The 25,853-nt window shown below is 36.7% G+C and overlaps 1 protein-coding gene across 1 annotated transcript; it reads right to left on the bottom strand.

Moving 5' to 3' along the window:
* Nucleotides 1–365: 365 nt before the first annotated feature.
* mtnr1bb (melatonin receptor 1Bb) lies at nucleotides 366–25,853 on the bottom strand. Its single transcript, XM_051121824.1, has 3 exons — nucleotides 25,594–25,853; nucleotides 25,252–25,500; nucleotides 366–4,262 (listed from the first exon to the last, which is right to left on the bottom strand). Exons 2-3 carry the CDS (start codon nucleotides 25,445–25,447, stop codon nucleotides 3,415–3,417), a joined length of 1,044 nt encoding a protein of 347 aa, XP_050977781.1. The 5' UTR covers nucleotides 25,448–25,500; nucleotides 25,594–25,853; the 3' UTR covers nucleotides 366–3,414.

The raw sequence follows: 25,853 nt of genomic DNA, 5'->3' as shown, positions 1-25,853 counted from the left end.
ATCTTGAGTAGCTTGTTGCAAAGTTGCCTGAAATTGTCCATCAAATATTTATTTTCCTCACAAATATTTCTCTATATTCCAAATCCAATTATACAACTCCCATTACATTTCTGCTACGGTTTTCAACCAGACTCCCTCCCTCCCAAATTGACGACAAGATCGCTCTCAACTTGGCCAAGTGTTTATGTTATCAACCACCTCAGTCCACCATCTGCTGGGACGCCAGCCACACATCCCCCATAATTCTCTGTGCAGATGTGGCCATAAGGAGCAAGCTCATCCCATGTAATCCCTCTGCAGCCCATTCATACCAGAGAGAGGTTGCACAATCACCAATAGACTTGGCTTTCATCAGTTTGGTTCCTTTCTTTTATTTAGGTCAATGGTGAAGCATGTTCTTACACAGTACTGCATGGAATGTCTTGTTATGGCGGGAGGATTAAATGGCACATTGTCAAATCAAGCACAGATAACAATAATACATTCAAACCAGGTCTCGTTAATACTTTCCCCTTTTGCCAGTAACCTTTATCTTAATCGAAATTCCTGCTGCGTTCTACTCGCAGATTATTTGTTGAAGAAAATATACGGTTTCAGTCATGCACATTTCCTGGCAAAGTAATAACCCCAAAGTCATGAATGACATTTTATGTTTGAAAGATAAGAGGTGAACACAGATTGAAACTGATGACTGACTGACCGCACGCTGTCACCGTTCACTTTGAAAAAGCTAAATTTCTCTTTGCGGAATCTGCATGAAGTGCTTGTTTTTGAAGTTTGTGCTTTATCTCGCTGTGCTGGAAGCTCTTTGCTCATTAAAGCTCTGTTGATGTTACATTTAAATTAGGATGCTCTCAGAATCTCATTTGGTACGATATGACAAACTGATCTGGTGTATCATATCCTTACTGTCAATGCATTAACATTTGGCACCTGGAATAAATTGATTTTTTTCATATTTCATGTTAAAGTTCAAGTGTAAGGCAGAAGTTCTGAATTGAAAATGTCTAAAATATGTGATGCATACTGATTTATACAACATATATACAACAGACCCACAAAATTGTACAAAATGTCTTCAATAAATAGTCATGGATCATAAACAGTCCATAAATAAATGGATTTAAAATTTACATTTTCAATATAAATTGTGAGTTAAATATTTTTTAATGAGAATAATAATAATAGTGTTCTGAAATGGATCACAACATCAAAAATAAACAACCAAGGTTTACTGGAAATATGTGACTGCCTACATTTCTGCAAAAACGTAACTATAAATAATACTATAATAAATTATAATAAATAATTCACTGCGGTTTTCAGGTGAAATGAACACTAGAGACAGTAAAACACCAAAAACTTTGTTTCCTTTTCGCACAAATTATGATTACACTCTTGAAAATAAAGGTGCTTCACGATGCAATAGAGGAACCTTTTTGTCTAAATGGTTCCATAAACAACCTTTAACATCTGAAGAACCTTTCTGTTTCACAAAAGGTTCTTTGTGGTGAAAGAAGGTTGTTCAGATTATAAAAAGGTAAGAAAGAGATGGTTCTTTAAAAAACCTTTGACTGGATGGTTCTTGGTGGAACCAAAAATAGTTCTTCTATGTCATTGCTGTAAAGAACCTTTTTATTTTCAAGAGTGTATAGGGCAGATTATTAATGAATAAAGGCTTATTTTTGCACACTTCTTTCGATAATAGTATCTTACGACCTCAAAACACTTTTACCATAGTGCACGATTGTAAACTAAAAATTTTTTATGTTTGCATCACATAATTCACTCCATTTTAATGGCTTTTTTGACATAGTAAACAAGCTCAGTAGCACACCTGGTACAGCATTTTATTTGCGATTTGGAGCACTCTGGTATGAGTCAAGTCTCTACACACCACCAAAAGAGCTGAAAGCCTTATTTAGGCTTAATGCAAAATGTGTTTTTCTCATTTCTACTAGCACTGTTTGGTGTGCCTACTGTGGCCAAATCAAAAAAAATGTATTACCTAGGTCTTCACCCTGCTCCTGGTGCCCCTCTGTTCTGCAAATTTTATTTCCAACATGCTTCAGCTCACCTGACCTGCGATTTTTCAAGTGATCCTGAAGAGCCTGATTAGCTGGTTCAGGTGTGTTTGATTAGGGTTGGAGCTAAACTCTGCAGGACAGTGGGTCCCCAGAAGCAGGGCTGAAGACCTTATGTGAATAAAATGAATTAAAAAGATTCTTTTTTTTTTTTTTTTAGTTTTACACCCCTATGCCATCCAAGATGTTCATGTCTTTCTTTTTTTAGTCAAAAAGAAACTGAGGTTTTTGAGGAAAACATTCGAGTGTTTTTATCCATATAGTGGACTTCAATGGGGATCAGTTGGTTGAAAGTACAGTTTCAGTGTAGCTTCAAAGGGCTCTACATGATCCCAGCTGAGGAACATGGGACTTTTCTAGTGAAACCATCTGTTATTTTTTCAAATGTATATACATTTTAACCACAAACGCTTGTCTTGCACTAGCTCAACTTCACGTATTACTTAACCAGATCTCGGAGACGTCTATTTGACGTCTGCGTTTACATCTGTAAGACATCTGCCAAACGTAGTTTGCTCATCTACAATTTGTCTATTGGACTCTCACATTTGCTTTTCTTAAAGGGAGAGTTCCCCCAAAAATGAATTTTAATGAAGTCCTTACTATGTGTCTGGGGTTTGAACGTGTCAGTTGCGTTGCTGTCCAGGCAGGGTCAGAAAGCTCTCAGATTTCAGCAAAAAAATCTGAACTTGTGTTCTGAAGATGAACAAAGGTCTTACAGGTTTGCAATGACATGAGGGTGAGTAATTAATGACAGAATTTTCATTTTTGAGTAAACTGTCCCTTTAACATTATCGGTAGGGTTTAGCATAGGTGGTATGTTAATTTCAAACGCAAAAGAGTATTACCATGCTTGTGCCACTCACCTGACATTTCATTTCTGGCAATGTAATAAAGCATTAGCACATTTATGTTCAACTGTTTAAAAGAAAATTAAACATGCCAGACACTGGCAATTTTGCTTTGAAACACTCTACTCTAGCAATACAATATTATTATTTTACAACTATTTTGTACCCACAGGAATGTTATTTTTATGGCGATCTACTGTTTAATAAACCTGCATCTCCAAAGAAGAAAGAAATGAAATGGCTTACAGCGCACCTGAAAAAGTTTGGTGAAATGTACCCAAAGCAACAAGGTTTTGGAGAAATTTAAGCAGTCACATATTTCCAACGAGCCTAGGTTGAAAATAAAACAAGCACCCTGAGTTGTGCATAATGGTTTTTTAGCATTAAAAAAAGTCAAGTGTTCACAGTTCAGAGCATATAAATTTGCTTCATGCATCCATGACGTTTTCCTCTAAACAGTGATTGGCTGAAAACAAAAGTCACTCGTTGTTATTGATGGCTGGTGAGGGTTTGCTCCTCATCCCATCTGTGGCGGCCCTGGAGGTCTCAGTCACAAACCTCCGAGGAATCCACACCGACGTCATGATCCGCACGTACTCCTTTCGGAAGTTCCGATTGAGGAGTCCGTAAATAATGGCGTTGAGGCAACTGTTGAAATAGGCCATAAAGTAGCTGACCACAAAGAGCCACTCTGGAATACGTGGAGCCATGACCTCTGGGTCGATGGCCACCACAAGACCGATTAGATTGAGCGGAGCCCAGCAGATTGCAAATAAAACAAATACCACAAACATGGTGACAAAGTTGCGCAGGTCGCTGGGTCTCACCCTTGAGCGTTCCTCGCTCTTCACCTTCCGCCTCACCTGTATCACCAAAACCCAAATCCTCAGGTAGCAGAAGGTCACCACCGCGATGGGGACCAGGAAGTGAACCACCACTACAACCACAGTATAGGAGCTGCTGGCAGTCTGCGTGAATGTGCAGGAGTAAACGCGGGGGTCGTAACTCAGCGAACCCACAAAGAAGTTGGGAAGAATGGCCAGCACAGTGAGCGCCCAGATCAGGGCCACTAACAGCAGCGTGTTACGGAAGCTGTAGAGACGTCCGTAGGCAAAACTGTGACAGATGTAGCAGTAACGGTTGATGGCGATACCAGTGATGTTGAAAACTGAGCCGATCACGCTCAGGCCCATTAGGAATCCGCTGACTTTACACTGGGTCTCCCCCAGAGACCATCCGTCATGGAAGATCGCGTACAAGACCAGCGGGTAGGGATAGAAAGCCACCACCAGGTCAGCGAAGGCCAAACTGACAACAAACACGTTGCCTGTGTGAAACAGAGTGAGAGAAAGAGGGCTTGTTAATAAACTCATTTCTACTAGCACTGTTTGTTGTGCCTACTGTGGCCAAATCAAAAAATTTATTACCTAGGTCTTCAACCCTGCTCCTGGTGCCCCTCTGTTCTGCAAATTTATTTCCAGTATGCTTCAGCTCACCTGACCTGCGATTTTTCAAGTGATCCTGAAAAGCCTGATTAGCTGGTTCAGGTGTGTTTGATTAGGGTTGGAGCTAAACTCTGCGGGACAGTGGGTCCCCAGAAGCAGAGTTGAAGACCTTATGTGAATAAAATTAATTAAAAAGATTATTTTTTTTACTTTTACACCCCTATGTCATCCAAGATGTTCATTTCTTTCTTTTTTAGTCAGAAAGAAACTGAGGTTTTTGAGGAAAACTTTCCAGTATTTTTCTTGAAAGGGCTTCAAAGGGCTCTACACGATTTCTGCCGAGGAATATGGGTCTTATCTAGGGAAACCATCTGTTATTTTCTCAAATTGTCTTGCACTAGCTCAACCTCATGCATTACTTAACCAGATAGCACACATACATCTTGGAAACGTCTGTTTGACATCTGCATTTACATCTGTAAGATATAATTTGCTCATCTGCAATTTGTCTGTTGGACGTTTCCTATCAGATGTCAAATAGACGTCTATTTGATGTCTTTAAGATGTTTATGATTTAGAATGTAAGTAAAACTGACATCTTACAGATGTCTGCCAAACGTTTGTACACAGCAGATGCTTTCCAGATCAAGATATCTTTAACAGACTTCTTGCAGACATCTTGAAATCTGGGAAGATGTCTGTTAAAGATCACTTGATCTGGAAAGCATCTGCTGTGTACAAACATTTGACAGACGCCTGTAAGATGTCAGTTTTACATTATAAATTACATACATCTTAAATACATCTTAAATACATCTAATAGACATCTATTTGACATCTGATAGGAAACATCCTACAGACATATTGTATATGAGCAAAATATATCTTCCAGATGTAAATGCAGACGTCAAATAGACGTCTCCGTGATGTATATGTGCTATCAGGGTAGTCATGTTGGAAAGGTCACGAATGACACAGGTGGAAGTACCAATCCAGTGTTTACAAAATGAACATGCAAAAAAATTTAAACACCCTTTGCATAAAAGGTAAAACAATAATGTCAGACGATTTTAAAGTTGGATAAGAAAATGAAATGAGTTTTTCACAATGCCCTACCTTTCTGAATCCAAAGTACACAGATGAAGAACTAACCACACATGACCTTTCCAATGCAATTACGTAATGCATGAAGTCACAGACGTGCAAGATGAGCATTTGATGTTCAAAAGTATTGTTTCGCTAGATAAGACCCTTATTCCTCAGCTGGGATTGTGTAGAGCCCTTTGAAGCTGCTTTGAAACTGCAATTTGTACCATCACCCCATTGATCCCCAATGAAGTCCACTATATCAAGAAAAATTCTAGAACGTTTTCCTCAAAAACCTCAATTTCTTGTCAGCTGAAAAAGAAAGACGTGAACATCTTGGATGACATGGGGTTAGTAAATTATCAGGAAATTTTTTTTATTCAGAAGTGAACTAATCCTTTAAGTTTTCAAAACCATTAAAAAACTGCAGGCAATAAACTTTTTTAATGGTAGTATACACTGTTTATGATTCCTGTAAGTACATTTATGTCGACTATGCATTAAAAAGCACCTTTTCGTTGTATTACCTGTCACTTTTAATACCCCGCTTCCTGCCTTTGCCCCTCCAAGCCTGTTTTATGCCTTTTAAATTGAATGTAGGACTAAACTCATGTGAACGACAAGCTGAGAACGAGACAGCAAATAAGAGCGGAAACAAGAATCAAGAATGACAATGCTACAAAGTGAAATGAAAAGACAAAGAATGAATCACATCAACTTCAAAAGCAGGATCCCCAGGGCGCCTGAAGCCTTTGATTACACAGTGACAGCAGAAAACACATCGCTCTGTAAAACAATGCGCTGTCTTCTAGCCTCTGCCCTCTCAGATTAATCTCATGCATGGTCTGCTGCGTTAAAATTTCTGTTATGTCGACCAATCCATTTACTCACTTTCTCATGTTAAACAGTCACTGTTTACAGCCGATGTAGAAACAGTTGACTGAATTAGCCCTTTATCCTGTGTTACTGGTAGCAAATATCTGCATACAAAAGCAAAAAACCCCAAGAAGCCGTGGTTTACAGTGAATTTATAACAGCTGAGAGGCATGTTAAGCACGAAGTGAAGCGGAAAAACCCCCTTAGCTGTTATAAATTGCTTATTGCTTTTACAAAATGGTTATTCCATATAAGCAGTAAGGTTTCACAAATAAAACAGCAAATAAAGTGTAATGATATTAAAGGGGTCATCGGATGCCCATTTTCCACAAGTTGATATGATTCTTTAGGGTCTTAATGAAATGAACATGCTTTGGTTAAAATTTCTCAATGCTAGTGTAAATAACACCTTTTTTTACCTTGCCAAAATCAGCTCTGCAAAAATCATTCTGCTCTGGTCAAGGTTGCTTTAAATGTTAATGAGCTCTGCTCGCCCCGCCCCTCTCTTCTCTCTGTGGAGTGATGAGCCTGTTTACTTTAGCCGCATTTAGCCACGTTTAGCCGTTAAACTTGCTAACTAACACGGTATTAGAAAAGGCGATCGCAAAGATTCATAAAAAAACCCTTATACTCACTTCTGCTGTAAGTGAAGCTGGATCATGAATGATTTGCGCGAACATAGACAGATATATGTAGATGGGGAGGCACATTCCCTTCACAAACAAACATAATCCACTGCAGACTCAGATGTCGGGAGTAAATGACGACCACTATGTTCATTATTACATCCAGCAACACAACACCGCAAACGCTCAATCAGAGATATTCTTGTCTAATTTACATCCCTGCATCGAAACAATGGAGGTCGGACTGTTACAGCTGATTTAAGGCGGGTCTGAGGTAAGACGCTCATGCCAATCAACTATCGTGGGAGCGGCCTCTGTCAGTGTGACGGCACAATGACAGGTATCTGAGAATGGCTCGATTTGAAAAAGGGGATATTATTTCTACAGATTAATTAAAAACCACTGCATGGATTTTTATCATTATAGGGTAGATGTGTACATACACTGCCAACACACATTAATGTTCAAACAACATGTAAAAGTGAACTTCCAATGACCCATTTAATAAAAATTTTATTCTCGGCCAAACAGTGTAATTCCTCAGAAAATTTGCCCAACAACACACAGATGTAAACAAAAATGTATGTTTGTAGAGTAATTTACAACATCTTAGAACACAATCAAGGACTGTAACTATCCATTTTATAAAGACAAATGTGCTATTAATGCATGCCTCTAAATTGAAAGTGGAAAAGAGTGAAAACATGTCTAGATCACACTCCCGCCCCCTTTTTTTAAATAGCCAGTAGCATTTCATTTATATCATAGCTTAAGCCAGAGCTCAGTAAAGCTGCATTTGACTGTGTCAAATTTGTTTCACAGCCACAATCTCATCCATATCACTATAAAATATACCATTCTGTGTAGAATTTAAATGGGTCCCTTATATTTTTTGGATTGTGTGCATTCTGCAGCGATTCATGCAACTTCTTTTGCCCCAATGGAATGCATATTTACACTGTCTGAATCATTATCTATCCCCTATATAGTTCACGCTGTGCCACTCACCTTACAGAGAATACAAATTCTGTGAACAAGTGACCGATTTCAGCTGCAGCTTCAGTGTGTATTTATAGTGAAGGGGGCGGGGCGCTTCAGATTCTAGAGAGCATTTGATTGGACAGAAAGTTTGATGAGAAGTTTAAATCAGTGATGTGAGGTCAGGTGATGTCATCAAAATCATTAATTCATGTTGGCAGAAGTTAGCAAATGTAAGTTTTGAATGCTTGTATTTTGTAAATGTGAATTTTGCCATTGTTTTAAAACACACTAGCTTACTCTTAAAAAAAGGTTCTTTATTGCAGTTAATTTTGTTGGCGAATAATTTTCGCCAACTACATTTTTTTACAGACAAAAACAAGACGATAATGAAACAAAAACTAGGACGAAAATCTACTGACATTTTTGTCAGCGAATAAAAGTGAGACGAAAATGTTAGGGAGGGATATTTGGGAAGAGATTCATTCAGAATTTACTGTGTGGTTAGGAGATTAGAAGCGTACATTTGAACTGTTGATCTGTCTGGCAGGACATAAGCTAGCATACATTTGCTGCACGTCTCATAAAACGTTCAAAAATGTAAATATCTGGGAGTAAGTGAAGAGCAGACATATGGATAAATTGGATGATGCAAATGAAAACTCAATTTGATTCGGTTTTCTGAACGCACACACCGAAGCAGCTACTCTTTCGTGTCTCTTGAACGGAGAAGTACATAAAAATGATGTTGAATTGTCAGTTTTGATGAGTATTCACATAGTTTTAGGTGTCTTAGGAGAACGTAAACAGTTGGGAGAATATCAAACGTTTTTCAGTTGGCTACACTGCATCCGTGCATTCGGTTTTAAAGGGACAGCGGCCTAATTTAGTTGCTATTGTCCATGTCATTGATGTTAATCAAGCAACAAAGAAAGACAGAAGATCACTCGCTGCTCTTGACTGAATCACTTTAGTAGCCCTAATTAAGATGAATCTAAATTTATTTAATGTTATAAAGAATGCATAATTAGTCTATATAACCACTGGCATTTCACTGAAAAGAAGACCATGTTCTTGTATTATTAATTTTAATATAAAGGCATGTTAAATCTGTGTCTATAATGATAAAACCTTAACATCATACCTATACAATGAGTTTGGTAATTTTAGAGAAATGCTTAATAAATGCATTACATTGTACCTGAACCCATTAGATTTTAGCCGACTTAATCTACTGTGGATTTAATCAACTTAAATCTTATGATATTTAATCAACTAAAACTAAAACAATTCAGATGACTAAAATATGACTAAAACTAAAGACTAAATAAAAATTTGCTGTCAAAATTAACACTTATTGGCATCAATGGTTCTATGAAGAACCTTGAACATCCATGGAACCTTTCAAATGCAGAAAATGTTTTTTATAGTCATAAAAATGTTGCTTTAAATTTTTAAAATGTTCTTATAAATGGTCTATAGCATCACTGCAAAAACACCCTTTTGGAACCTTTTTTTAAAAGTGTATGGATAACCTTAAGGCTAACATATTCATACTAAGCCAAAAAAATTCAATTTTGATGTCATGGGGAATTTAATTATAATAATTTTGCGGTGCTAAAACTAAGATTCATTTTCTTTATGCATAATACTCTTATTTTTTCTTTTTGAAGTGAAATGTCATCTTGACATATTCTTGCCAAGTTTCATGAGACTCACCTTTAAAAGAAAAATAAATGATTGTATCAAAGTCATGAGTGGTGAACAGCTTCAATGAAGCACACATTTTCCTCTCATCGCCTACAGCTTTTTAGACATCCAGACCATTTAACATTCAGTCAGTGTCTTTCCCCCTCCCAGCCCGGATGAAACGTGAGGGCCATAACGTAAGGACCCCCATTAATCAGATTTTCCTGTTGAAAGTGAAGCAAAACATATCACCAACAGAAACGCATACAAAAATGCTTGCTTTTACCAAAAATAAATAAATAAATAAATAAATAAATAGAAAAGGGAAAGCTGTTTTCCCTTATCCTTTTCAGCAAATGCCAAAAAGTATTCTCAGCATCTCTCAGCATGACATTAGAGAGATCATAACCCAATATTCTCTGCTGTTCATCACGGTGGCCTTTTAAAAATGATCCAAAAACCTAAAAACTGTTTCAGCCTGTCATGTTGAAACGACATTGACTACTCTTTTCAGCTATTCCCTTTTCTTAGCCTTATTCCGAGGATAAAGTGAGAGTCTAAGAAATGATAAACACAATTACCCTGACCTACCTGAGCCCAACCTTTCTTCTCTGAGCTTTCTTCTCTTTTCTTTACACTTTTATCCCTAGCCACTATAATTCAACCAGAGATGAAGCACATTCAAGGTCACAGCGCTGCTCTGGAGACGAACGTATCACGAAACAACATACAATGTCAGCTGCTATAAATGGCATTTCTGTGTTCACATATGTGAAGAAACCAACCTGTGTGTAACATGCATATTTTTTAAATCTCAAAAGCCAGTTAATGTGTGAACTTCACTGTATAATCCTCTTACAAAAGGTTATTTTTAGTAATGCCTTTGGCCATAGTAAAAGCTTCTGTCTGAATTTAATCTTTCTTTATTTATTCACCTTTATATAATGCTGTTGCATATTTAAAGCATTATCAAGAGAATATTGATGTGGTTTCAGACAAAGCTAAATACATAAACGCTGCCCACTGAGCAGGAACAACAAAAATGACAGAATAACAGAATAACAATAAAATTAAAGATAAAATATTAATGTGTACATAGCAATCTTTGCAAGCTCTAATTCGCTCTGTCTTAAATATCAAAATATGACAATTAAAAAAGCTGACAATGAGAACCTAATGAGTAATGAGCCTGTGTTTGATTAATGGTGTGCTGTGTGTATGTGTGTGCGTGACAGAAGGAGACACACAGCAATCTTGTCTGATGTGAATACGTGCACGTGACCTGAATAAAGTCTAGCTGAAATAAGAATAGAAAGAAATCTAAATTGCCATTCAGCTAGATCAAGCACCAGGGGTTCCCACACCTTTTGAACAATTTCCATGATTTTTTCTTTGACTTTGTCTATTTGTGATAGCTTATGAAAGCTTTCAGATCTGAGCTCAACTAGAAACAGAACAGTCCACCCAAAACTGGTGAAAAAAATTTGCTGAAAAATGATGTAGATTGTTTTCTTCATCAGAACAGATTTGGTTCTGAAATCTAGTATTACATCACTTGCTCACCAATGAGCCTCTGCAGTGACTGGGTGCCGTCAGTATGAGAGTTCAAACAGGTGATAAATACATCACAGTAATCAACAACATGACTTCAGTCTGTAAATTAACGTACTGTGAAGTGAAAAGCTGCATGTTTGTAAGAAACAAATCTATCATTAAAGCATTTTAACTTTGAACTGTCACTTCTAGCCAAAACACCAGTCCATGATCTATACACTCTAAAAAATGCTGGGTTAAAAACAACATGTTTCTGGGTTATTTGGCAACCCAGCACTGGGTAAATATGTGATGGGGGTTCATCATTTGTATTGACAGTGAAAATGACCCAGCAACTGAGTTATAAAAAACCTTCCCAGGACCTGGGTAAAAAATATAAAAATAACCCAATAAAATGACCCAGCAAGCTGAACCCAGCACTTGGGTTAAAAAAAGCCCAGTATTTAGAGTGTAATAATGCTTCCTCCAGTGAAAAAGTCCATCCTCTGTTGTGCATATTTCTCTCCTAATTCTTTCACAGAAACTCTAATATGTTAAAATGTTGGATTTGTTTATTTCAAAAATGCAACTTTTCATTTCACAAAACCTTAATTGATGTACTGGAGTGGATTACTGTGACTTTTTTATCAGCTGTTTGGACTGCAAGTGATGTAATGCAAATTATATAATGCTAAACTTCTCTAACTCTGTCCTAATGAAGAAACAAACTCACTTTGGATGGCCTGTGTGTGAGTAAATTTTCAGCAAACTTTCATTTTTAGGTGAACCATTCCTTTAGAGAGACATATAGAGATATGAAGAGGAAGAGTGAGAAAAGAAAGCTAAATAAGGACAAGAAGATGAAGGGAAATGTCTGAGTTATTTCCTATTTAAAATAGTTACAGTGTAATGAAAAACCTGACAGAGGAAGCGGGGGAAAAGTTCTGGAGGGAGAACAGAAGGCAAGGGTTTCATGTCTAAGGCTCATTATAAAAGCACTTGAACAGGGTCAGACAGGGTTATGAAACCCTCAGAGTACAGTATAAAATGATACGTGCATGCCATGCTCACCTGTCAAAGACTTTAAACGCAAAAAAGAAGAGCTACAGCTGTAAGAGACACAGACACTTCTGCTTGAACATGCCCACAAGACAGGTGGCCTTTTTGCTTTTCCTTACGGATCTGGACAACCTTTGCAATTTTGTGAAGTCATGCCAAGCACGATAATACATCTTGACCCTGCATTTTCTAAGGACTTTGGAGGAAATCCTTCACTGTGTCTAAGCAGAGCACCCAGCACGGATCTTGAATGACCACACAGAGTAAAAGTGAATGAGTGCACTAGTGGGTCCTTTCATATAAATGGCTATTTGACCTTTTCTCTACAAGAAATTAAATTAGTACTGTGATCAATTCACTGTAAGTCTTTAGTGTTTCACTGCGCTGTCCATGGTGCTGAAGCCAAACTCTCTTATGCTAACTGAGGCTGCATGTATTTGATCCAAAAATTCAATAAAAATTGTAATATTTTGAAATATTATTATAATTTAAATAGGGCTGTCAAACAATTAATCGCGATTAATCGCATACAAAATAAAAGTTTGAGTTTGCCTAATATATGTGCGTACTGTGTGTAATTATTATGTATATATAAATAAACACAAATTATTGTTTATATGCAAACTCTTAAACTTTTAATTTTGTATTTAATCACGATTAATCGTTTGACAGCCCTAAATTTAAAATAACTGCTTTCTATTATTTTTATATATTTCTAATATATTTTAAAATAGAATTTATTCCTGTGATGACAAAGCTGAATTTTCAGTCTCGTTACTTCAGTCTTCAGTGTCACACGATCCTTTAGAAATCATTCTAATATGCTGATTTGGTGCTCAAGAAACAATATTATAATAAATAACTTCATAAACAGTTTTGCTGCTTAATATTTTTGTGGAATGATATACATTTTTCTTTCAAGGTTCTTTGATTAATAGAACTCTTTTGTAACCATCTAAAAGTCTTTGCTGTCACGTCTGATGATTTTAGTGCATCCTCTGAATAAAAATGTAATTTCTTTTATGTATGTATATTCCAGATGTTATAAAATAAAGTAAGCTAACTGGAAGGAGAAAGAGGTGAGCAGGATTGACTTGTGCTCTGACATGTTTTATGTTCCTCTCATTAAACCCCAAAAAAGAAAAGCTTAACTTTGAATGATTTTGTCCAAAATAAAACTTCTCGGTCTTTCTGACAGTGAAAGGTGATCCATGTGTAATTAAAGGAAATTGCACTTTTGATGGAAGCTCTTGTTCTTGCTGAGCTTGGCTTATGGTTCACTTCGAGCTCAATTCCACTTAAGTTCAAAAAGTGTAATTACTAATGGAGGAGGATGACCTTGAGGAACTTCACATGCAGCCTAATTTATGTGCTCATTAGCACAGCATCTGCGCTGCTACTCATAATTGATAAAAGCTGATACCACACGGAGACCCGTCTACTGCATATGATTAAGAAAAATACTGCATATGGTTACAGAAAATAAATTTATAGTCTTTACAATATACATACACACATATTATATATATATATATATATATATGTGTGTGTGTGTGTGTGTGTGTGTGTGTGAGCTCAACAAAAATTACATACTGGTTCAGAATGATCTTTATTACGTACAAGGTTACTTCCTGATTCAAGAAAGAATAAAATGACCTGTCTTTGATCACAGCCTTTTATCATTTCAAAAGTTTTTATCAGTGAGGAGCTTAGCATTAAAAGTGTAATTTAAATGTTTGAAGTATAAACCTTCATCCTGAAAGGTTAAAGCACTTATCGATATAAACTTGCTGCGTATTATACTCATTCCGACAGTTACATTTTTAATACATATATTACAACATGCAGCAGGGTGAAGGACTCAGGTCAAGGCAAATTACTGAGGAACCACTTTTCTGTTCCTTTGGAGTGATATATTCACAAGGTCATTTCATACTAGGTAAAATATGGAAATCACATTATAGGGCTGTTGCAACTTTTGAGATATGCAGATGAGGACGGTGACATGTTTTTTGTTGTATTTTTACGCATTGCAAATTGTGGCAGGGGTCCAGTCCTTGGGGATATAAGAACTAGGAATGATGAAAAACTGGACTGAGGCCCAAATAGAGCGGCACCAAGGGCTAATCTTAATTGGTACCCGGAAGCATGCACTCTCAGTAGCACCAAATGACAAGCACTACTATTGTGCCCTTGAGCCAGGGCCACTGCCACTGCTGCTTCAAACAGCTGCCCTCACGTCCAAAGGATGTGAATGTCCTGTGATGCCATTACAACATGCTGCTTATTTCATGACCAGTTAATAAAATACATTTATTGACATAAACTGGCATGAAATAACAGTAGATAGTAGTTTAGTTGATCCAAAAAAAAAATAAAAATAACCTCACTGAACTGCTCACACCTGATCACTCTTTTCTGGTTTACTTTACAATAACCTTTTGACAGTTATATGTAATATTCATTACATAACATATCCATTTAAAATATGCACTCCTGTCACATACAAAAGCTTGCCCTTTCCAGGGCTCTACAGTGCGACCATTTCAGTCGTCTGAAAACTTCTGTGTGCAACTATGAAAAAATATTTACGAGCACCATAAAGCATAAATAAGCTTTCCACTGATGTGTGTTTTGTTACGATAGGACAACATTTGGCTGAGATACAACTACTTGAAAATCTAGAGTCTGAGGGTGCAAAAAAATCTAAATATTGAGAAAATCGCCTTTAAACATGTCCAAGTTCTTAGCAATGCATATTACTAATCAAAAATAAGTTTTGATATATTTACGGTAGGAAATTTACAAAATATCTTCAATGAACATGATCTCTACTTAATATCCTGATTTTTGCCATAAAAGAAAAATCGTTAATTTTGACCCATACAATGTATTGTTGGCTATTGCTACAAATATACCCGTGCTACTTATGACTGGTCTTGTGGTCCAGGGTCACATATTGTGTTTTCGCAGTGTTAAGTAATGTATCACAGACATATCTGTTGATACCTTGAAACCAGTGTTAATCACAATCCAATCACTGCTCAAAACACTGGCGATTTGTTCAATGCTGAGTTCTGCAAGCTCACAAATCATCTCATTATAACAAAGTGTAGACATGAATAAGTGATTAATTGTGCTGTGTAAAGAGCTTCATTGATTATAATGGAACATTGTGAGATCGCAGTGAACTAGGATGAGTGACAGCTTTAAATGATTATTAAGGGAATTTGCAAATGATGTTGATTTAATACCACAGTTCAAAAAACAAGTTAATATTAAGTCACTTTCATCAGTAGCGAAAATCAATATTGCGAAAATAGTTTTAGTCACAGCAGTGTATCATTTATGAATGAACATGCATTGTAAATAAATCAATAATTCAATTACCTGATCATGAAGACTTGCTTCATTCCTGAATGAATCAGTTGTTCATTCAAACAAATGAATTGAATGAATGATTCAGTAATTAAATCAGTGACTTTTCGCCACCTACTGACAGTTTTCATTTTTACGGTATAATTTCAGCTTTTTTAATAATTTGAATAATAATTTGAATAATTTAATATTTCTAGATTCAAATTTTATATTTAATACATTAATTTCAAAATTATTTTTTTTAATTTAATTGCACTCATGCTTCCTCTGAGCCTCATTAAACATCTGTAAATATACTTACATGCCACTTTTGTGTTCTTCTGTGCCATCTCTGTAGTGCAAATGAATTTTGCTGATATTTAGCTGATATTTCATCAGTAACTTGTTCTTCTTATTCTGTTGTTTTTATTTGAAATTTTGGAAAAAGCTTCTAAATATACACTTTTGAATTTGACATAAAAGATGACATACTTTCATTAAAGTTAGAAAAATGCTACCTGATCTGACGAAAACGTACCTGTCGGAACTTTTTCGCAAGACGTGAAATACGTAACAATAAGTTCATATCACTGCATAGTGCTGTTATCACTTAGGGTGTACTCACAGTCAGCTATTTTGACAATAATGAGAGTAAAAGAGAGTAAACATACACTGGTATACAAGCTGCACATTGACTGTTCTAAAATATATCCAAGTTTCATTTCTATAGTATTGTTCCTTCAGAAGATATACTAAAAATGTTGCTGAAATGTGAGGGGTGTACTCACTTTTGTGAGATACTGTAACTGGTGCATGAGTTTCAATGACTAAAATGACTATATCCCACCTGTATGAAACCACACCGGCTTTCTCTACAATCCACCTCGCGATCAGTCAGCCCACTCTGAACCTCAGCGTTCCTTCCAGCCAAACACTATTACATCATTCAGATCTCTGAACAGCCACATAAAAAAACAATATCCTCGTTGAAGGCCTCTGTCAAAATGTCAACATGTTGACCTTTGACTCCTTCAAAGTGACTCAGATGAGTCATGAAGTAATGTAAATAAAATGTCTCAGATTGTGTTATGCAATAGCAGAATAAACGTCACAGAGGTTCAACTCAGGCTTTGGTGGTGGGATGATATACATTACGTTGAGTTTGCTTAATTTTTCTCTTTTTTCTCAACAGTGTGGATTTTTATTTCATGCTGATGCTGAAGTAAAGCTTTAAAGGCTTAAAAATGCTTGAGGCATGCAATCTTTGATCAGATCAAAATTGGGGTTCATGAAATTCAGATTGTGCGCCTCAGCCTACAATTCCCAACGATCAAATGATTCAGTCCAGAGCTTTGCATTATTATCACTGGTTGTAGGGTGTAGAACGATGGATTTCATTAAACTAAAATGATCAGATAATGCCTCAATGTGCGTATACATAAATGAATCTCAAAAATCTTGACATGCCCAGCTTTTTCGCTGGGTCTCTGGTTTGTGAAATCAGGAAAGACGGGTTTGAAGATCATGGTTATGCCTCAGGCTGCCTGTCCAGGGTTTTGCTGTTTTATCTCGTGCCAAGGTAGAGTCAGCATGCAGCATGTAAAAGAGAACGTTTGCCTAGAAATCAAAGTAAAATTCGAAGAGCTACGAAACCTTCAGATTCAATATAGTATAATTTAACATGCTATATTACGTGTGTGTTTTTTATGGGAAGAAGAAAAAGCTTAAAAAAGATTGTGAGTGGTTTCAAGACAACTGTTACTGTCACTGCACCTGTCCAACTGCAAGACCTTTGATTTAAAAGTGTCTGCTGAATGATACATCCTGAGACAACAACATCATGGTCCACTGAGTATCAGGGACGTATCTGTTAAATTGGACGGAAGCAGTAAGGGTGGACATCTTTTTGTTTCATGCATTCAAATCCAAGCATCTTTCGAAAAAAGTTTAAAAGAGGTTGCCGTCCTGAGAACAGACAGGTGGAGGCAAACAGTTACTGCTGTGAACCTATCATCAAGTAAACCTGAAAGCAAAGCTGAAACTCTGTCTCCTATTTGAACCTGCCGTAGAGCGAAGCAAGAACTGAATACAAACAGTTCGGCAGAGATTTTCTTTTTCTACCTGTTAAATTTCAAATGCCTCCCTGGGCAATGACATTTGCTAGTACATCAGTGAGGGAAAGCCGGAAAAAAAAAAAAAAAAAAAAGAAAGAAGGAATAAAGGACTCCAGCAAAGTTCCATTACGTTGGTGAATTCACTCGTGACAGGCTCTCCTGGTGCCACCCTAACTCAGCGGGGCTGAATGGATTGAAGAGAATTATGTGATATTCTAAACCTTTTGGCAAAATAAATCAAATTCAATAAGGGAGATACAAGCACTCCTCACAGGGGGTGTAATAGAAAAAAATCACTTAACATTTACTGTCATTTTATACAGCAAAGCTAAAAAGGTCAGTATGTTTTTTTAATGTTTTTGAAAGACATCTTTATTCTCACTAAGACTGCATTTATTTGATCAAAATGCAAGCAATATCATGAAACGTTATTACGATTTAAAAGAACTGTTTTGTATTTTAATATATTTTAAAAAATAATGTATTCCTATTATGGTAAAACAGAATTTTCAGCATTATTACTTCAGTCTTCAGTGTCACATGATCATTCAGAAATCATTCTATTATAATACAAGATTCTAACATTTATTATTATTATAATCACCAATGCAAAAACTGTTGTGCTATTTAATATTTTTGTGGAAGCTGTGGTGCTTTTTTTCTGTATACCTTCATAAACATAAAGTTCAAAGGAGCAGCATTTATTTGAAGTAGGATCTTTTGAAATATTGAAAAATACATTAAAGACATTTATAATCAAAAAGTCCTTATTGAATACAAATATTAAAAGCTTATAACAAATCTTACTGAACACAAACCTTTGAACAGTAACATTTGACCAAATATAATAAATAAAATATTTTACTCAATTTTAAGATAAAACATTATTTATTATTATTAACTGAACATATTTGTGACTTTAAATCATTTTTTTTAAATCTTTTGTCTCTTCTGTCTTTTTCTAGTGCCATGTCTATTTGACTTTTGACATAAAAAAGTCAATTTATTATAAAATATTTCAAATATTAAAAAATATTAAATATTACATTTCTCTAATAAAATGTCTTAAGCAAAACATGTTTATTTGTGAAAATTTACATCACATATCATTGCATAAAGCAATGGAAATAGCAATGAATTCTGTAATGTTGTGTGGACAATCCATGCTGTCCTGAAATTTTGTATGATGATCAAAATTTCAAAATATGCATTGTGAATAAATATCAAAATTTACTCGTATTTTTGCTCCTGTGTAAATAAGTTATGATTAAATGCCTGACCTTGGGGGCAAAAAGATTATTAAAAGAGATTATTTCTGCAAGTCTGGTACAGTTTTTTGTAAATATAATTCAAACTACTCTCAAGTATATTCATTTCTTCCACGTTATAAAGCTCAAAAAGTACTGAATAGCAGAAACGACCCTTCTATTTTGAAAACAGTAGAACAACACCAAGGCTGACTTCTTGCTCTTGAGAAAAACCTCAGAAAGCACAGCAAATCATCTCCTACATTTTGATCTTAAAGGCCTTGTGTTTAGAATCCTTGGTATTGACTTTCTTTAAAGTGCATGCCTACAAAAATCCATGTGTTGCTTGTTTGTCTCAGAGTAGACCTTAGCCATGATAAACTTTGAGGCTTCTGGAAACCGTTTTACTGCCCTGTTAGGAGGGTCTCTAGGCACTTAATAACAGCAGGTGGGCTGTTCTCTCTTTCTAAACACTGTTCACATAGACTTTAGCCTGCAATGTGCATCAAATCCATACAGCTCTCTAGCCCAAACCCACTTCCTAACAGACCTGCCCAGGGGTCCGGCATGATGACAGTTACATAAGTTTCTTCTAAACGATTACAAAGCATTCAAGACAGATATAGAAAGGATTTGGATTTGAATGACTGATCTATTGCTGTCCATGGTGCTGAAATGGGTCACGCACATGCAATGGAGTCACGTTATCATCTCTGACAACACGGGGTGTAGATTGTGCCAACTGCTGATGTTGCTAGTGGCGGTCTGTCTTCGAAGTGCTCTGTTCTTTCTTTATTTCCTGCTTCCACTAAATGTCAGGACATACAAACACCCATCCAATTTGCTGTTGGTGTTAATTTCTTTGGTCTCCCTGCATGTGTCTGTTTGTGTGACAGGCTGAGGTGTTTCCACACTTGTGCAGGACATGAACACCCTGGCAGGTGAGGACAGCGGTTCACTTTTACAAGGCTCAAAAGCTGAGCCGAGAAAAATCAAGGAGAAATTCAAAATCACACGCACTCAAAGAGAGAGAGAGCAAAAGCAGATATACACCTTATATGGAAAGCACCACAGATGCTGAAAGGCTTTGACAACTCTGCGGATGGACACTGAACCGATTTAAGTTTAATCATGCATAGCCCTGAGGCCGAGAGGAAAAGCAAGAGTGCACAAGAGTTCCCCCAGAACACAAACAGAACAAGAATCAAACAGAATATTTCTCTAAAGATTTCTTAAAGCAATAGTTCACTCAAAAATGAAAAACATCCACCTTTATGTTGCACGAAACTCATGAGTTTCTATTTTTTGTTGAAAGCTAAAAGAGGATTTTCAATGATGTTCATGCTGTTCTTTTCCACACAATGAAAATTTAAAGTGACCAGGAGCATAAAAAATATTTTGCTCTCCACAGAAGAATGTAAGTTACAGTATAGTTAAGTTTTGAGGCAATGTCAGGGTTTGTGAATGTTTATGAAAAAGTTTTCTATGAATATGAAACCCCAAATCTCTCACTTAAAGGGGTTATGAACTGATAAATTAAAATTCCCATGATCTTTTGTCATGTAAGAGGTCATTGTACTATAAAAACATCCTGTAAGTTTAAGAACTTTCAACTTAGCCTGGTCAGCCTGGTCTCATTGTGTATATAGTAATCCAAAAGTAATCCTTAATTCTGGAATACGGTGGGTTTATGTGAGGTGCAGAGCAGAATTTAAGTTGTTTATCAATGAAAATAGTATCCAAATTATTATCCCGATCCAGAAACATCAGAAACATGGCATATTGCAATCTGTGACTAATGCAGGCAATCAGCCAATCGATTCCACGATTTCAATATTCAAAAGGATTCATTTTTAGGTTTTGTCAATACGTCAGTATTGTATGTTTAAATGCTGAAATATGTAGGTATTTGTACGTTTAGATGCTGAAAATACGTTTTCGTGCCTGTAAAAGTGTAAGTAAATGTACGTTTTGTAGAACCACATTTTACGTAAAATACATATTATTATGTATGTATTTTACATACGAATTATCATGTGTCTATGAATATTATTATTCGTCTACTTTAAGACGTAATAGTGTGGATAAACACTGCCTCCGCAGAAGAAGTAAAAAAGGCAGTGTAAAAAATATGCAGGAACTAAACAATAAAGATTGCTCCGAAGACAAGAAGACGCTGTACAGTCCCAAGTTGTGGAAAAAACACAATCTTTGCATTGCCTCCCTTCGGATCCCAACATTAGGAAAGAGTGAATTAACTTTTATTTTTAATAAAGTTCCAGACCAAATTAGAAGGAACTTGGTCCTTTTTTCACTTAATTTTACCGCAGATTCATTTACAAACAAGGCACATTTGACGCAGGATTTTTTAGAAATATTGAAACTAAAAGACGATGCTGTGCTGACTATATTTGATCCGACAAGTTTGTGTAACTGTTTTTATAACATGGTCACTATTGCTGTCTGTTATTACAGATCATTTGATATGTATTTATGTGTTTTTAACCTAAATATGAAGGATGCAGGCTGTCAAACATATACAACAGTCAACCAATCATAGCAGTGGGCATTTACTTCCGAGGCTACAATCCTATTAAAATAGAGCATTAAAAAAATAGCCTATTACTTCTAAATTATGCTTTTTTGATGTAAAATCTTGGAAACATTATAAATGGACTTCAGGGAACAGTAAAAAATAATAAAAAAGGCAGGTTATGACCCTTTTAATCTAAACCTACAGCTAATACGATGCCAGTCACAGTCATTTATCAATTTATCAATCAAGTCTTGGCTTCAAGCCCACTAATGTCTTTTTTTTATCAGACCTAAAGCAAAAGTATAACACTACACTTCCATAATCACAGAACAGGAACACTCTGTCTGTCTCCACTCATTTTTATGGTCTCCCTGTGGTTTACAATGCCATTTTTACCACACACATACCTCAGTGCACACAAACACGTGCTGACAGTCACGCTGACCACTGTAGCGGCCATACTCATGTGGCAGAACAGGGCCTGCCAGGAATCTGACAGCAGAAGGGCTTCACTTGGCACTCACCCCCCCTTTCGAGAAACGCTGTTACATAACCACACAGGGGACAGTGAAAGGGAGAAAGGCCAACGGACAGTGATACTCCAGAAGCCCTGGTTGCCATGTGCCTTCAGCTGATAGCTGAAAGAAATAATTCAGCCAAAAGTGAAAATTTGCTTATAATTAACTCACTCTGTGGCCACCCATGATGTAGATGAGGGAACAGGGAACAGATTTAAAGAAGTTTAGCATTACATCACTTGCTCACCAAAGGATCATCTGCAGTGAATGGGTGCCATCAGAATGAGAGTTTGAACAGTTAATAAAAACATCACAATAATCCACAAATAATACGCATGATCCATCAATTAATGTCTTGTGAAATGAAAAACTGCATGATTGTAAAAACATAACCTTTAAACTTTAAACCATCAGTTTTAGTCAAAATTGCTCTGCAGTGAATGGGTGCCGTCAAAATGAGAGTCCAAACTGCTGATAAAAACATCACAATAATCCTAAGTAATTCACATGACTCCAGTCCTTTAATTAATGTCTTGTGAAGTGAAAAGCTGCATGACTGTAAAAACAAAAAACACATCCTTTACACTTTCAACCATCACTTCTAGCCAAAATATGAGTCCAAAATCTATAATAATGCTTCCTCCAGTGAAAAAGTCTGCTATCCTCTCACACAGACATATTTGTTTAGAACTGTTTTGGACTGCGTTCACTTGTAAACAGTGCTTGATCTGTGCATATTTCTCTCCTGATTCACATAAGACAACTTCACTGGAGAAAGCAATATTATAGATAGAGGATTCATATTTTAGCCAGAAGCAACTGTTTGATGTTAAAAACATCTTAATTATGGATTAGTTTATTACAAACATGCAACTTTTGGTTTATGCCAATTAGTTATGGATTATTGCGATGTTTTAATCAGCTGTTTGGACTGTCATTCTGACGGCACCCATTCACTGGTGATCACGTGATGTAATGCTAAATTTCTCCAAATATGTTTTAATGAAGAAACAAACTTATCTACATCTTGGATGGCCTGCAGATGAGTACATTTTCAGCAGAGTTAAATTCCTGGGTGAACTATTCCTCAAATGTGAACTCGACATGGAAGTCTGACTAATAAAGCACAGCATCTGTTCTACATAACATAAACGGAGAAGCAAAAGACATGGAGAGTAGAGTCTTTTTATACTGTCTCTTTCATACCCACCCTCTCATCAGAATGTGCTTCGTTATCGTAAAAGACTGAGATTTTTACCAGTCATAAATCTTTTATGTCCGCGCTTCACACAGGGTGATTACGCGGTGAATCTGCAAACAGGATTCTGAGAACATACGATTTTACTTCCGAAAACACTTGTTTGGAGAACAAGACTTTCTGTCGCTTCTCAGCTCTCTGCCCTTGTTAGTTCACACGGCGCACACCACTCTGCCATTCTTCTGTGCTTTAATGCTTCTTTGGGTGTTAGTGACAGTGTTATTGCTTGCGTGAGATGCCTGATTGGCGCTGGCAATGACAAAGAACTGAAAGACGAAGGAATAAATTCTCCTCCTTCACAGAAGATCCACTCAGGCGAGAGGCGAGAAGACAGAGGCAGTCGCCACGACCATCGGGGGGGAAACCACGCACAAAATCTGACAGCATTCATACTCAATCTAATGAGCCGTTGATGCCACCTCCATGTGCTCGAATTGCTTCGAAGGGGAAGACAGAGAGAGTCAGGAGTGTCTATCAGACAGAGGGTGATATAAGACTGCGAGTGTGCCTTTGAAGCAGACAGGTCTGGCTCTTGCTCAATGCGAAAAAGCATGAGCTTTGAAGTGCGCTCTTGTGTGAGCGCTCTCCACGCTTATGTCCCTGCAGATGCACAAACTGTCAAGAGGTTCTGAATGCAGTCCCACTCAATTGCATCAGCGCTGTGTGGAACAATCCCACAAACACATGCATGCATAAGTACACATTGTCACAGGCACTGAAAGAGCTGAAATCTGTCTCCTCTGAATCCCTCAGTGTCAAGTCTAACAACAGTGTGACATCATAGTTCAACAGCTGTTCCCGAAAACACTTTTTAGACAGGATTATGTGTGAAAACACAATAGGGGTCATTCAAGTGGGAAATTAGATTTAACATCTTTTTAAAAACATCAAACACATCCATTTACAATTAAATAAAGGGTGTAATAAGGCTCAGGAGGGTGCCAGATTTTTTTACTGATGTACACGTCCAATTATGCCCAACTACAGTCGAAAGTCTTTGAAGCCCATACTGCTGAGAGCGATAAGCCGCTGTAAATTTTTCATGACATGGTCAAGGTGAAGTGAACTTAACACTACCAAAAGCTCAGACTTAAAAAATGCTGAAACAAGGAGTTTCTCCACAAAAACGAACTTGTGAGTGACAAAAATATTGATATGCTTGCTGAAAGCCTCAATTTCAGTATGCATGGGCATATTCAGTACTAAAATGTTGCATTTTAATTAAAACGGTAACACAACAAGAAAATTCATTAGTAAAGTGCTATAGTTAACATGAAGAATGAACAACACTTCTACAGCATTTAGTAATCTTAATTAATGTTAATTGCAGCATTTAAAAATCAAAATTTGTGCTTGTTAACATTAGTGCACTGTGAATTAATGAACATTAACTTACAATGAACAACAGTATTTTCCTCAACTAACATTAACAAAGATGAATAAATACACTAATGTGCTGTTCATTGTTTGTTTATGTTAGTTAATACATTAAGTATCATTAACTAATGGAACCTTATTGTAAAGAGCTACCATTAAAACTATTATCTGTTCGTTAAACTGTCTACTTACAAAAAATAAATAAATGAATTAAGCTGACTTGTGCTGTTTGGATGGAATGGTTACATAAGATGTTTGCGAATTTCAAGATATTTTCTTGTTCTTGCTATTAAAGTAATCCTTCACTTACACTACATAAACACTATGATGTAGGTAAATTAGTCAGTAAGTCAGAAGTGAGGTAAATAGTACATTGAATTCAAAACCCATAAACCGCACAAGCAAATATGTTAGCTCTCTAGAAGCACGTTTTTCACCATGTATAATTTACACTTAAGTCAGCACGTCAAAGGAGATTCTTGTCAAGTAAAGGGGATACAAGTCGACTAATTACTTCATTCAAGTACATTATTCATTATCTGTATCCCCCTAATGGCACGTGAAGCACTACATGAATGAACAGAGCGCGTAACCCACAAAGATAAATGTAAGCTCACCAGCATTTCTCAGTTTCCGATTCCTGAACACCGAAATTATGACTAACAGGTTACCCAAAACATCCACCACAGTGGTGAAGATCAGCACGCTGGCCAGCACCGCTATTGCCCAGGCGGGGCGGGCACTCGAACCCAACGCGCGACCGACGTGCCCCAATTCTGTGCTGTTCGTCAGAAAGGCGATATTGTCTGGCATCCCGGACCAACTTGTTCTCCGAGCTTTGGTTTGTTAAAGGTTATTCACGCGACCTGAGGAAGTAAAGAGCAAATAAACTTACTTAAAAGCGTACATATTTGAACATACACATTTGTATCTATTCTTTCTATTTATGTTTTCCGTACTTGTAAAATGCGAGTCGTTCCAGCTGGCTTTCGGCAGAAGTTGTGAACAGTTGTGCCATAAACCTCTGTCGCCTCTGGTTGATCCGCGCTCCTCTCATCCCTCTCTCCACAAAATACGAGATCCGTCTCAACATCTTTTCAGGACCTCAAACTCATTTCTGTCTTGTATTTCAGTTGTTTGTCTAGCGCGAATGTTTACTTTGCTTCTCCCTCACCTTAAAACTACTAATAAACAGGACAGTCCTGGCGCCGTGTTGCCC

This window comes from Labeo rohita, chromosome 10, assembly GCF_022985175.1.
Source record: "Labeo rohita strain BAU-BD-2019 chromosome 10, IGBB_LRoh.1.0, whole genome shotgun sequence".
Classification (NCBI taxonomy): Eukaryota; Metazoa; Chordata; class Actinopteri; order Cypriniformes; family Cyprinidae; genus Labeo; species Labeo rohita.
Note: the sequence above shows the minus strand (reverse complement) of the source record. Positions and strands in the feature narration are given on the sequence as shown.